Source organism: Schistocerca americana, chromosome 3, assembly GCF_021461395.2.
Source record: "Schistocerca americana isolate TAMUIC-IGC-003095 chromosome 3, iqSchAmer2.1, whole genome shotgun sequence".
NCBI lineage: Eukaryota > Metazoa > Arthropoda > Insecta > Orthoptera > Acrididae > Schistocerca > Schistocerca americana.
In genome coordinates this window covers 920,840,709-920,854,779 of record NC_060121.1, presented here as the reverse complement: position 1 = coordinate 920,854,779, position 14,071 = coordinate 920,840,709, and the positions used below count along the sequence as shown (strand labels likewise).

At 36.2% G+C, this 14,071-nt stretch overlaps 1 protein-coding gene across 11 annotated transcripts in view; it reads right to left on the bottom strand.

The window, feature by feature from the left end:
* The window catches only part of LOC124605166 (longitudinals lacking protein), a 547,673-nt gene that overhangs the window by 126,074 nt on the left and 407,528 nt on the right, over positions 1–14,071 (bottom strand). For 2 of the 11 annotated variants that reach the window (XM_047136655.1, XM_047136657.1), the window contains one exon: positions 9,462–9,632. The exons of the other annotated variants lie outside the window; for them this stretch is intronic. In XM_047136655.1, the coding sequence (XP_046992611.1) occupies positions 9,462–9,632 (171 nt within the window). The remainder of the gene's footprint in view (positions 1–9,461; positions 9,633–14,071) is intronic. 11 annotated transcript variants of the gene reach the window in all.

Genomic DNA, 14,071 nt, shown 5'->3' with positions numbered 1-14,071 from the left:
CTCAAATTTTGAATAGGTTAATATCATCTCAGCTGCTTTTCTAAAGGAATTTCATATAAATTTGCACACAATGAATTATATTTCAAACTAAAGTCTGTAAAAAGAAATTACTTTATTTTCTTTATTACAATCGATATGTACTAGCTCTGAATTTACAGTTTAAATTATTTTCTTTTAGAAACATTTGAAATTACAAAGTGTTTGGCAAACTTAAAATTTCTATTATTAATTACAAAATTTGGTACTATTTTATGCTCATTTCTGGATTCATTTACAAAATGATAATATAAATTTATAGAAACTCATTTGTCAAGAGAATGTGTAAACCCTTTGGAATATTGTTATCACTGCCGAGTGAGTAGTAGTGGGCATGCCTCTGATGTGATTGGATGTGTTTTTGTGATGTGGAATAAACATTTAATTTTAGTTTTTGTTAATGTGAAAATTCAAAAGACAGTGTGATACAGAAAAATTGAAAGAATAAAGTATAGTGTAGAAAACAAAAAAGCTGAACAGGCTTACTTCAAAACTTATTACATCAATGGGAATGATGAAACCTTTAATGTTAAAAATTTCAGCTTCAAGAAACAGCCCCTAAATGCGAAGAACTGAAGCCAATAACAAGAAAAGAAGATAAGTAAAGTGTTTATATTAGATCTTACTCCTCTCGAAGCTTATTCAAAGAGTTAACCATAAAGACAGTGAAAATCAACAAATGATGTGAGGGAAGGTTAGATTACAAGGGGTGCACAATCCTGCAACCAAAAGTTTTGATGGCTTACACAGTGATAGAAAATGTCTCACAGACATCAAAGTAAATTTGAAAATAAATGAAAATATTTCTCCTCGACAAATCTGAGGAAGAACTTCTGTTGTTCTAATTTGTAAAAGGTTGCAGGTACAAACTACTAACTCACACTTGTCTTTCTGTCTTGTTCTTCTTCTTCTTCTTTAATGTATAGAGAAAAACTTATAAATGATCCAAATGTTGGCATTTTTTCAAAATAATTTGTGATGAAAATATAAAATGACTTGTTGCATGTCATTATGATCTATCATGCAAATGATCCAAAGAACATGAAACTAACTAACAGCAAAAACAACAATTATTGACAAAATTATTTAATGAGATAGATAAAAAAATCTACTCCGCAAGTGGCAGCAGAACACACACATAAAAGACACTTGTAATTGGCAAGCTTTCATAGTCAGTGGCTTTTTCTTCAGGCAGAAGGGTTGAAAGGGAAGGAAAAGGGGTGAAGGAAAAGGACTGGAGAGGTCTAGGAAAAGGGGTAGAGTCTGGGAAAGTTACCTAGAACCATGGACCAGGGGAGACTTACCATAGGGGATGAGAAGGAAAGACTCCTCTCCTCTTTCAGGGGAGACTTACTGTAGAGGATTAGAAGAAAAGACTGCTTCTCTCCTCTTTCCTTCGCATCTCATGTGGTACGTCTCCCCTGACCTGTGGTTCTGGGTGACTTTACCAAAACCTACCCCTTCTCCTAGACCTCTCCAGTCCTTTTCCTTCACCCCTCTTCCTTCCCCTTCAACCCTTCTCCCTGAAGAAGGAGCCACTGGTTCCAAATCTTGCAAATTACAACCCTTTTATGCATGTGTTCTGCTGCTGCTTGGTAAGCAGATTTTTTTTTTTTTATATCCCATTAAATAACTAACAGGGTGAAAAATGGGAAGAAGATTACTAAAGACACAAAGAGGATGAGAAATTAATCCTTTCCTAAGAATATTCTTCCCACTTTATGAAGTCAGTTATCCTTTAAAATCGCCCAGAGACATTTAAAGTGGAAACCATGATAAACAGTGGGTAGCATCTGAATCAAAAATATAATGTAATAGGGAGAGAGAGCTTAATTTAAAGTAAAGGACTAGTTCTAATCAACATATAAAAATACACAACAAACAGTATTGCAAGGTTCAAACCCTTGGTTACAAAATAAATGAATTCTTACTGACAGTAGCTGAAACACAGGTAAAAAAAAAAAAAAAAAAAAAAATTGTCAATCAAATGCAGTTCCATAAGCTTGCTTGGAGATGTTATTCATACTCCAAAGCCAGACATCACTTTTGCCAACTCATATGTTAGACAGATCACAAAAATCAATTGTGACTGAAAAAAGTAGTAAATATTCTGATTATAATGGTATGTCAGTGATAGTACTAACATCTTGTGATAACTGGAAAGGGCCATCCTTGAGTTGCCTCTGTAATCAGTTGATGAGTCAAGATGTATTGTGTGAAAGACTTAAGTATGCAGTTGTAACACCAATACACAAAAATGGAAGTAAGCAACTGATGTCTAATTCATGACTGATCTCTCTTCTTCCTGTGTCATCAAACATTTTGGAGAATTAATATGGGAATTATTCTAGCTTTTATGATTGCAGAAGAGAGGCCTCTAAAACTAAAAGACAACATTTTTGCATCTAGCAGAATGCTGAACATACCGTATTTACCCGAATCTAAGCCGCACTTTTTTTCTGGTTTTTGTAATCCAAAAAACCGCCTGCGGCTTAGAATCGAGTGCAAAGTAAGCGGAAGTTCTGAAAAATGTTGGTAGGTGCTGCCACAACTAACGTCTGCCGTCGTACATATGTAGTGCTACACAGGGATGCTTTGCAGGCACAAAGGTAAATACTGGCACGAAAACCTCTGCGTCAGCAAATAAATTAAAAGAAAAGGTAGAAGAATGTAAACACTATGCCGTGTATTCTATCGTGTTTGCTGCTAACTCATTTAAATCCTGTACACTGGATGGGGCTCCATGTGTGAAGTTCAGGGGTGTGTGGGTGGAGAATAAGCTGAAATGGCACCATCGTGTGGATAAGCTAACCAAAAAGCTGAGTCCTGCCTGCTTTCACTCAAAAATCTCTCTCACTGTGTTGGCCTGCAGACAGGATTGCTACCATATTTTTCATTCTTTCATGACAGTCAGTTTCAGACCTGACACAAAATGCTGATTTTTTTTCCTTCTTAGTGTCAGGAGAATATCCTATTCCCATTCAGCCAGTTGCATATATATTCATTTATTCACTACATTCTGTAGGTCCAATTGTGGAAGATAACCTTCATGGATGTCAAACAAGTGAAACTATAAACTAACAAAGTGACGCAACTGTTTGAAATTCCATTAATAACTGTTGAACTCCTCCTAGCTGTTTGTGCAAACTAAAGCTACATTCATCTTTGTAAAACTAGCAGCAGAGCTACTAGAATGAAAAAAGCTGTTACTCCATCAGTTATGTTAGACTGAACAGCCATAAACTTGCAGGATTATACTTGCTTTGCAATCTAATAGTTATGTGCAATAACTATGCCTTCCATGTTTTTGTGGTTTGTGTGAAGTGAGTTTTTCTTATTTGTTCATACAGAGTTGAGAATGAGGTTAGCACATAACACTCTTAAGTTTTGTAGTTGATCACAGTAAATGATAACAGCCAGACAGTTGCAGGATAAAGATTTATTAAAATCCTTGACCACGGTTTCGGTATATCTAAATATACCTTCATCAGAAGTAAAATACACCTGAACAGGAAGACACCTTCATTAGCAAAAAATTTAATAATCTATATCCTGCAACTGTTTGGCAATTATCATTTACTGTGAAGAATTCCAACAGTTGCTGTTTCAGCCATGTTTAAAATCTTGAGATTTTATAGTTGACATGTTTGTATAATCTGTAAACACTGTCAAGTTACTTTTTTTACACACAGGTGAAGGAATGCCACTGACATATTAGATATACAGTGGCAAAAAATCAGATCACTGTGGGACTCCCATTCAGATGATACTGTATAACATGATATGCTGTCTGAAACATATTGATCTGTCCTTTGCTTTCTGTCTTTAACATGTGATTTCAAACCATTTAATTTGATTAATGATGTATGTCTAAAATAGCATTATATGTCTACAAGGTATCTTCATTACCAGGATACAAATTACACATGAATAGGACTGCACTTGGTTCACAGTTAACATATTAAGCCTTTATCTCATAAAGACTCATATTCTATAATTTCAAACAACTAAAAATGCTCTACTAGTACCATAAGTAGACATTAATCATCATAAACTGAATAAAATACTGTGAGTTAAATTCCTTGGGATATAGCTAGATAATAAGTTAACACTGGGTCAGTCCACAGAGGAACTGATAAAAAAACTCTGTTGAGCATGTTTTGTAATCAAAAGCATCTCCCATTGTTTTAACATAAAGACAATACATTCACTGCCTATAGTGTTAGGATATCATCTTCTTAGACAAAGCATCTAAACCAAATAAAGTAATTATTCAGCAGAAATGAGTACTAAGAATATTGTGTAAAGTAAATAATTGCTCATTGCATTGTGATAGACCAAGATTCACCAGTTGAAATATATGATACACCTGTCTACTGAACAACATAGTACACAATGAATGTTTATTGCATAGTTACATATTTATGTTCATGGGTTAACTTTCAACTTTACAGTCACAACTACGTAAGAAGAGTTAAAGCAATACATAATACAGTGAAGTTCCTTAGTGAGTACACTCATACTTTCCCATTAGTTGTAGTATTGTCTTCTGTTTAACAGATCTTAATAGTCTCACTATTTTCCTAAGAAAATTTCATTAAAAAATTACTACAGAGAGAACTGAAGCGCGTGAGAACAAATCATAACAATTATGTAATGGGCCAGAATTGTCGACCACAGATGACTGGTAGCCAGCAGCAATGGTAGCAGAGTGATATGGCAACTGTGCACTGGACACAAGGTGTAACCATTTTTCTACAGACCTTGAGTGTGATCAAACTCATTCTCTAATTGGTTATTGCTGTGGTAACTGTCCTGTAAACAACTAGCTACCAGGCACTTTGTCATTCTAATCATTAAAATTATTTGAACAAATTTGTTTTCATTGCAAACTATGAAAAACTGAAATTGTAACAATATCCCAATAATAATGCATTGTCATTAATGCATATAAGGGTTGGTGTTAGGCCGAAGCGAAAGAGAGAGTGCAGTTATGGGTTGTAAGTTATTGTATTGCAGCAATTGTCATCACCAGTATATGAGAGGCTGGAAGTAAAAATTGTTAACAAAAGAAAACAATTACGTAAGATGGATGTCAGAATGTATCTGAAAGGTGTACAACATGTTCCACATCGTATACATAATCAACAAATGAAAAATCTAGGACTTCTGCTGTCGAACAGAATGAAGAATTACCACAATCAACAGTTACCAGCAGAATTTATTCTTTAAAGTTAAAGTTCTTGAAATATTACAAAAATCTCATTTAATTGTTTGGAAGAACTGCATTTGAGTGCTAAAAATATTTTAAATTAATTTTTTCATAAATATATTGGAAGCAGGTGTGTTACAGCATTGTAAATAATATACTCATTTCATAATACTTTTTATTCCTTATTATGATTTGCTGATTATAATAAGAACCAATTTCAGCTGCACTGTACCTACACAGCCACAATCAAATACACAACAGTACTTTGCATGTAAACTTTGATTCCTTGCTTAATGTTCAAAGTGGAGTTATACAGGGTGTTACAAAAAGGTACGGCCAAACTTTCAGGAAACATTCCTCACACACAAATAAAGAAAAGCTGTTATGTGGACATGTGTCCAGAAACGCTTAATTTCCATGTTAGAGCTCATTTTAGTTTCATCAGTATGTACTGAACTTCCTCGATTCACCACCAGTTGGCCCAATTGAAGGAAGGTAATGTTGACTTCGGTGCTTGTGTTGACATGCGACTCATTGCTCTACAGTATTAGCATCAAACACATCAGTACGTAGCATCAACAGGTTAGTGTTCATCACGAACGTGGTTTTGCAGTCAGTGCAATATTTACAAATGCAGAGTTGGCAGATGCCCATTTGATGTATGGATTAGCACGGGGCAATAGCCGTGGTGCGGTACGTTTCTATCGAGGCAGATTTCCAGAACGAAGGTGTTCAGATAGGAAGACGTTCGAAGCAATTGATCGGCGTTTTAGGGAGCATGGAACATTCCAGCCTATGACTCACGACTGGGGAAGACCTAGAACAATGAGGACACCTGCAATGGACGAGGCAATTCTTCGTGCAGTTGACGATAACCCTAATGTCAGTGTCAGAGAAGTTGCTGCCGTACAAGGTAATGTTGACCACATCACTGTATGGAGAGTGCTACGGGAGAACCAGTTGTTTCCATACCATGTACAGTGTGTGCAGGCACTATCAGCAGCTGATTGGCCTCCACGGGTACACTTCTGCGAATGGTTCATGCAACAATGTGTCAATCCTCATTTCAGTGCAAATGTTCTTTACAGATGAGGCTTCTTTCCAACGTGATCAAATTGTAAATTTTCACAATCAACATGTGTGGGCTGACGAGAATCTGCACGCAATTGTGCAATCACTTTATCAACACAGATTTTATGTGAACGTTTGGGCAGGCATTGTTGGTGATGTCTTGATTGGGCCCCATGTTCTTCCACCTACACTCAATGGAGCACATTATCATGATTTCATACGGGATACTCTACCTGTGCTGCTAGAACATGTGCGTTTACAAGTATGACACATCGTGTGGTTCATACACGATGGAGCTCCTGCACATTTCAGTCGAAGTGTTCGTACACTTCTCAACAACAGATTCGGTGACCGATGGATTGGTAGAGGCGGACCAATTCCATGGCCTCCACGCTCTCCTGACCTCAACCTTCTTGACTTTCATTTATGGGGGCATTTGAAAGCTCTTGTCTACGCAACCCTGGTACCAAATGTAGACACTCTTCGTGCTCTTATTGTGGACGGCTGTGATACAATACGCCATTCTCCAGGGCTGCATCAGCGCATCAGGGATTCCATGCGACGGAGGGTGGATGCATGTATCCTCGCTAATAGAGGACATTTTGAACATTTCCTGTAACAAAGTGTTTGAAGTCACGCTGGTACGTTCTGTTGCTATGTGTTTCCATTCCATGATTAATGTGATTTGAAGAGAAGTAATAAAATGAGCTCTAACATGGAAAGTAAGCGTTTCCGGACACATGTCCACATAACATATTTTCTTTCTTTGTGTGTGAGGAATGTTTCCTGAAAGTTTGGCCGTACCTTTTTGTAACACCCTGTATAATTTGGTGCAAAGGTAGGCTATTCAACAAGTTCCCATCTAACATAAAGCAAGAAACTGGGAACCCCCAAAAAACCACACAAAAATTAAAATTATAAATCACTAGCCAATACGGACTACATGTTCCACACATTCCAAACAGCCACCATGTCATCTGCCAGCATTGTCATTTGGGTGTGGTGTGGAGGGACATGTGGTCCACACTACCAACTATTGTCAAATTTCCAGATGTTGGGGCAGGTACTTCTCATTCAGCAGTGCCTTCATTGACCTAGTGAGTGCTTGCAGCTCCAGATGCCCCACCAAGAAAAAATCCCTGGTAGTGCTGTGAACCAAATTCAGGGCCTCCAAGTGACAGTCAGAAAAGCTGACTGCCCTGCCATTGAAGTGGATCAAATCATCAGCAACTCTTTCTACAAATCATCTGACTACACTAGATTAAAATAAATGAAAATTCTTGTTAGCTACATGCCACATAAAAGCAATTATTCAGAATATCTGGCCAGAAAGAATATTATGTAAAGCAACTAACCACATGTTTCTGCAGTCTTCTTTGAAGGTCTTTGAGCTCTTACACTGGCTTGTGGGCTACACAAATTATCTATTTATATAGTTTCAAGAACTTAATGTTCCTGTTGTGGTAAGTAGCAGTATTTTTTGTGAAGGTAAATGACTAGAATTAGTGTACTGTAACAGGTATACATAACTGCTACTGATTTTCTTTGAAAAATACCAGGGTGTTCTTTTAAATACCAATCTACCAATGAGAGATAAACAGCAGTTATTCAATATAGCTGAGAAAGCAGAAATATTTTACTAGCTAATTTAGTAAGTTATATTCAGATGGCAAAAGCACAATTAGTATTAAGCCACACAGTGACAGTTTCTTGTGAATACAGAGCAAAAACAAAGTTTCTAGGAGTTTTTTCTCTAATATCTGTGTATAAGTTGACTCATTCTACAACTCTGAAGGCTCATGTTCTCTATCCATTACACATAACACAGTTACTTAATTAATTTGAAATGAAGTCATATTGACTTCTTTACAAGTTTGGTAACCTATATTTCTGCAATGTAATTAATTAATCATTCATCATTATGATTAGCATAGTACCTATATGCAGTTATGTTTGAAGAGTTCAACAGTCATTTAATAATTGTTATGAAACATTATCAGTCTCTCAAGGAAGTAATCATTACAGATCAGTAATAGTTCTCATTATAATCAGATTCATACATCCTGCATTAATACTTGGTACAAGTAACCAACAGTTACATTATTTCTCATTCTTATTCTCAAAATTCAACTATATAACTATGTACAATTGTATCCCTATTAAGTTTCTCTGAACAGAACTTGCTAAGGGCTCTTTATTGGAATTAATGTATTAATAGTACTACATTTATTCTGATGAAAAGGAATGAAAAACAATATCCAGTTAACAACAGAAATTTAAAAAACATAAGGAAATTTAAAAAAAGAGAAATGAGATGGAGAAGAAGAATCTGCTTACCAGTCCTTGAAAAAAGTATCAACTGGAGTATGGCAACAGCCAGATAAATTAAAAATAAATGCTGAAGTCTAGTCTTCAAAACTTTTAAGTAGTTTTTCACCAGGAAAAATGTAGAGAAAAGGGAAAAGAGAGAGCAAGATGCCACATAGCAAAAGGAAGACCATTCAAATAACATGTGGCCATCTCCAGAAAACAAAGTTTAAATCATATAGGAAAGATGGAGCCTACTACAGCATTTGTGTACCTTGTAAAATCCTTCAAGAATTCTCACTATCACATTATGCTTGTAAACAGCTATGTAATTTTTTTTCTATAATTCAATGCTATCAGTTTAAAAATATACAGAAAATTCAGTATGAAAGTTAAAGACTTCTAGTTTTCTTTAAATTGGTTTTAATTTTAAGTGCTATGAGTAGACAGAATAAAAGAAAAGCATAATTTTCCACTTATATGCTTACTTGGAGACAATCACACATATAAGGAAGGGGAAACTTGAATGAATGTAAAACTTCATTTTTTTCAAACAGTTTAATATTGTTAAATTCATACTCATTTACAATGTCTGTGAAGCGGAGAATAACATAAATTGCACATTTTTTATTTTAATGAAGCTTACTTTGACTCAGTGTCTAATTACTGTACTTTTTATCTTAAAAGGTCTATGCTTTTTAAACATCGAAAAATTCAGGAGAAGTTTGTATGTTTGCCTGAGTATCTGAATGTTTTCTTTTAATATGGGTCAGAAGATTGCCTTTCTGTGTCAAACGATATGGACAGTAGGGACACTGAAACTGTGGCTCCTTACCACATTCATGGCGAAAGTGGCGGGTCATATTTGACTTGTATTTGTACATCTTCCTGCAAGATGGACAATGAAACACTTCTTGATGATTTGACTGATTATCACTGTTCTGATGAAGCTGCTGAAGAATGTCTCCTGACTCACTGTTGGTTAAAAATGACCAACTGGCTGATTCTGAAAAAGTGAACATGAATAATCTCTTATCATTGTTATTTTGCACTGGCAAATAATCATTGTTTTTTTCTTAACATACAATGGAGTTTGCGAAAAATATAATTATACATTTCATTATACAGCAGGAAAAAAGAGCAAGAGTAGAACTATTAATCACAATTTCATCTCCATTCAGAAAACCGAAAATAACAGAAAATCTGCTTTTCCTTCATAACCATTGTGATCATTAACAACCAAGAAAAAGTCAGTTCACAAATATAGATACGTTATATATCTTTTGCAGAATACAACAATCCAATGTGATGATAAAATGTTATGGATGGCTTATTAGCCCAATATAGAATTAAATGGTGAATTGGCATATAAAATAGTAAGAAATGTGAGTTTTCAGTTTTATTGTCTTTCCAATGCAGATAATGTAAACATTTAAATTTCTTAATGCCTTCATGAAGTTCTTATTAATGAATCTGTCAATAGTTGCAGTACATATGTTTGTTGACTAGTTTCAAACCATGTGGTTCATTTTCAAGCCTGGCCTACTGAGGCTACAAAATAACAGTACATTGTCATCAGTGAACAGTGAATAGAAAAATGGAATTACAATATAAAGTTCAAATTAACACAAATTAATTACTTGAATTTAAATGTACCTGCACTGAGAGTGCCTTATCTCAATAATAAACCTAAAAATGGGAATACATACTTCGTAAAATGTTTTCAGAATGACTATCACAGTCCACATGTGCCTCTTAGCAAAATCAAACTGGAGGTCAACATAGCCAACAGCACCAGGAAGCTTTAGACATTAATAATGGCTTGGATCATGTACAAGCACATGACCACAGCCAATCGGAGCATTGTGTTTTAAATATGGATGCATCTAAGCATGTTTATTAATCTTGACATCAGTGTAGTAATGACAATAACAAATGTACAAGTATTACACAAATATTAATTATAATGTGGTGCATAAACATTATGTATCTGAATATAAGAGAAGTGTTTTACGTTTAGGTGCACGTCCATGGCCAGTGGCCACATCAAAGTAAAATAAAGAGCATCACAGTGTCATTATTAACCAGTCTCAAATAATATAAACTGTCATAAAAATAAATAAATAAAATATCACATTTTTCATCCATTACAAATTTTGCATCGTACATACAGAGAGTTGTCCTCCAAAAGTCAACAACGTAAATGGTTTACATATGTGAACCATGGACTTTTCCATTGGTGGGGGGGCTTGCATGCCTCAGTGATGCAGATAGCTGTACTGTAGGTGCAACCACAACAGATAAATATCTCTTGAGATGCCAGAAAAACGTAAGGTTCCTGTAGAGGGGCAAGCCTTTCAAGTAGTTGTGGAAGCAACAGTCTGGATGGCTGACTGATCTGGCCTTGTAAAATCAACCAAAAGAGCCGTTCTGTGCTGGTACTGTGAATGGCTGAAAGCAAGGGAAAACTGCAGCTGTAGTTTTTCCTGAGGGCATGCAGCTCTACTGTATGGTTAAAAGATGAAGGCATCCTCTTGGGTAGAATATTCTGGAGGTAAAATAGTCCCCCATTTGGATCTCCTGGCAGGGACTACTCAGGAGGATGTAATCATCAAGAGAAACAAAACTGATATTCTACAGTTTGGAGCATGGAATGTTACACCCCTTAATCAGGCAAAGAGGCCAGAAAATTTAAAAAGGGAAATGGATAGATTCAAATTAGATATAGTAGCAGTTAGTGAAGTTCAGTGGTAGCAGGAACAGGACTTCTGTTCCCATGAATACAATGTTATAAACACAAAATCAAATAGAGGTAACAGTTTAATAATGGATAAGAAAATCAGAAAGCTATTATGAACAGCATAGTGAACGTATAGACAAGAAGCCCACACCTACCACAATCGTGCAAGATTATATTCAACTAGCTGCACAGATGACGAAGAGATTAAAGAAATGTATGTGAGATGGGGGACAGGAATTTGATAGTAGGAAAAGGAAGACAAGGAAAAATAGTGGATGAATGGGATTGGGGAAAAGGAATGAAAGGGATGCCACCTGGTACAATTTTGCACAGATCATAATCATCACTAAAATTTGGTTTAAGAATCATGAAAAAAGGCTATAGAGACACTGGAAGGTTTCAAATTGATTATATATTGGTATGGCAGAGATTTCGAAACCAAATCTTAAATTGTTAAACACTCCCAGGGGCAGATGTGGACCCTGACCACAATTTGTTGGTTATGAACTGTAGATTAAAAAGGAAGAAATTGCAAAAAGGTACAAAATTAAGAAGATGGGACCTGGATAAGTTGAAAGAACTAGACATTGTTGAGAGTTTCAGATGGAGCATTAGGCAGCAGTTGAATAGTGCAGGAGTAAGGAATACAGTAGGAGATTAATGAGCAGCCGTAAGAGCAAAATAGTAAAGGTAACAGATGATCAAATGGGTAAAAAGTCAAGGTTTCATAGAAATCCTTGGATAATACAGGAGATATTGAACTTAATCGATGAAAGGATAAAACACAAAAATGCAGCAAATGAAGCAGGCAACAGGGCATACAAATATATAAAAAATGAGACTGACAGGAAGTGAACTTACAAATATAATACAACTGTATTTTTGAGACTGACATGAATGGTCCTTCTCATCCTGTCCAGTAAGTCTCCTCTGACCCAGGGTTCTGAGTGACTTTTCCACTCTCTATCCCTTTTTATAAACCTCTTCAGTTATTTTCCCTCGCCCTCTTCCTTCCCCTTCAACCCTTCTGCCAGAAAAATGAGCCACTTGCTCCAAAACTTGCATACGTAAAACCTTTTTTTACATGTGTGATTTCCTGCAGCCACTAGTTGAGTAGATTTTTTATCTATCCAATTAAAATTAACTATATGTTTCATTGAGAATCTCTCTATAAATAGTCATCTTCAAGAGTCTGTGGGTCCAGTCCTTTCAATATCTTTCTGATGCTCTCTCATGGGTCAAACAAACCTGCAACATCCATGGTGCCCTTCTTGTGTACATTAGTCCTATTTTGTGTGGGTCCCACACACTTCAGAAATAATGTAGAATGGGTCCCATGAGTGATTTATAAGCAATCTCCTTGTAGACATATTGCATTTTCATAATATTCTACAAATTAACCAAAGTCTGCTACCTGCTTTACACATGACTAATCTTATGTGATCATTCTGTTTCATATCCCTGTTAACTGTTACACCCATGTATTTGGAATCATTTACTAATTCCAACTGTGACTCACTGATATTTTAGTGATGGGTTAGAAAATTTTTTGAAGTACACAATTCAACATTTCTGAACATTTAGAGCAAGTTGCCAATTTTTGCACAACTTTGAAACTTTATCAAGCTTTGAGTGAATATCTGTGCAGCCTCTTTCAGGCAGTACATAACTGTAGATAACTGTATCATCTACATAAGTCTGAGGTTATTATTAACATTGTCACCAAGATCATTAATATACAACATGAACAACAAGTGTGCCAACACATGTTGTCCCTAGGACACACGTGAAGTTACTTCAACATCTGTTGATGACGCCCCATCCAATATACCTTACTGTGTCCTCCCTACCAAAAAATCCTCAATCAAGTTATAAAAGCCCCACATAATTGATTACTCACTTAAGTGAGGTTCTGAGGGAAATGCTTGCTGGGAATCAAGAAATACTGCAGATACCCGATTGCCTTAATCCATGGTGCTCAGTATGTTGTGTGTGAAAAGTATGAGTTTATCAATGTATAAGAAATCTGTGCTGGTTGGCATGAACATGGTGAGTCTGCCTGTGAGCGTAGTTTTGTGGATCACTTATGCTAGCCTTGTTGTAGATGGGTATCGCCTGTGGTTTTCTCTAGCTACTGTTTTTTAAATACAGTTGCTGTGTAGTCTGTGAGTGAATGGACACTAACTTTGGTGCCACTCACAGCCTCTTATACAATCAGAATTTCTTTGGGTTTTGTGGAAGATCTTTCAAACTTTTTTTTATGGTACTCACTAGAGGCTTCATACAGTGTTCTCTTGACAGCCAAGCACATTTCTTTCAGCATCACTCTATTATTATTTTTGGGATCAGCTGGTGAACTACACAGCTTATTAAAGCATCAGCATCCATTGGTGACGTGTCAAGAGGAAAGCAAAATGCATATCCAGGTTTTTGTCTACTTTTATAGTTTACTCTTTCAGCTATTCTTCCTAGGGTGCACAGGATGTTTGCATACTGCATGTAGATGCAGGAGGAATGCACTGCAGTTCACAAACAGTTGCACGCACTTCTGGCTATGGCTAGTCACCTTCAGGCTGCTGCCTTGGGGCGTTGGAGAATTTGACGCTTCACATGGGACACCTCAGGTGTAGCTTGTTTCACCCATGGACTCTGCTGCCAAGGTACCTCCTAGTGTACCCAATCCAGCGGATCAGTCACCTGTTTTC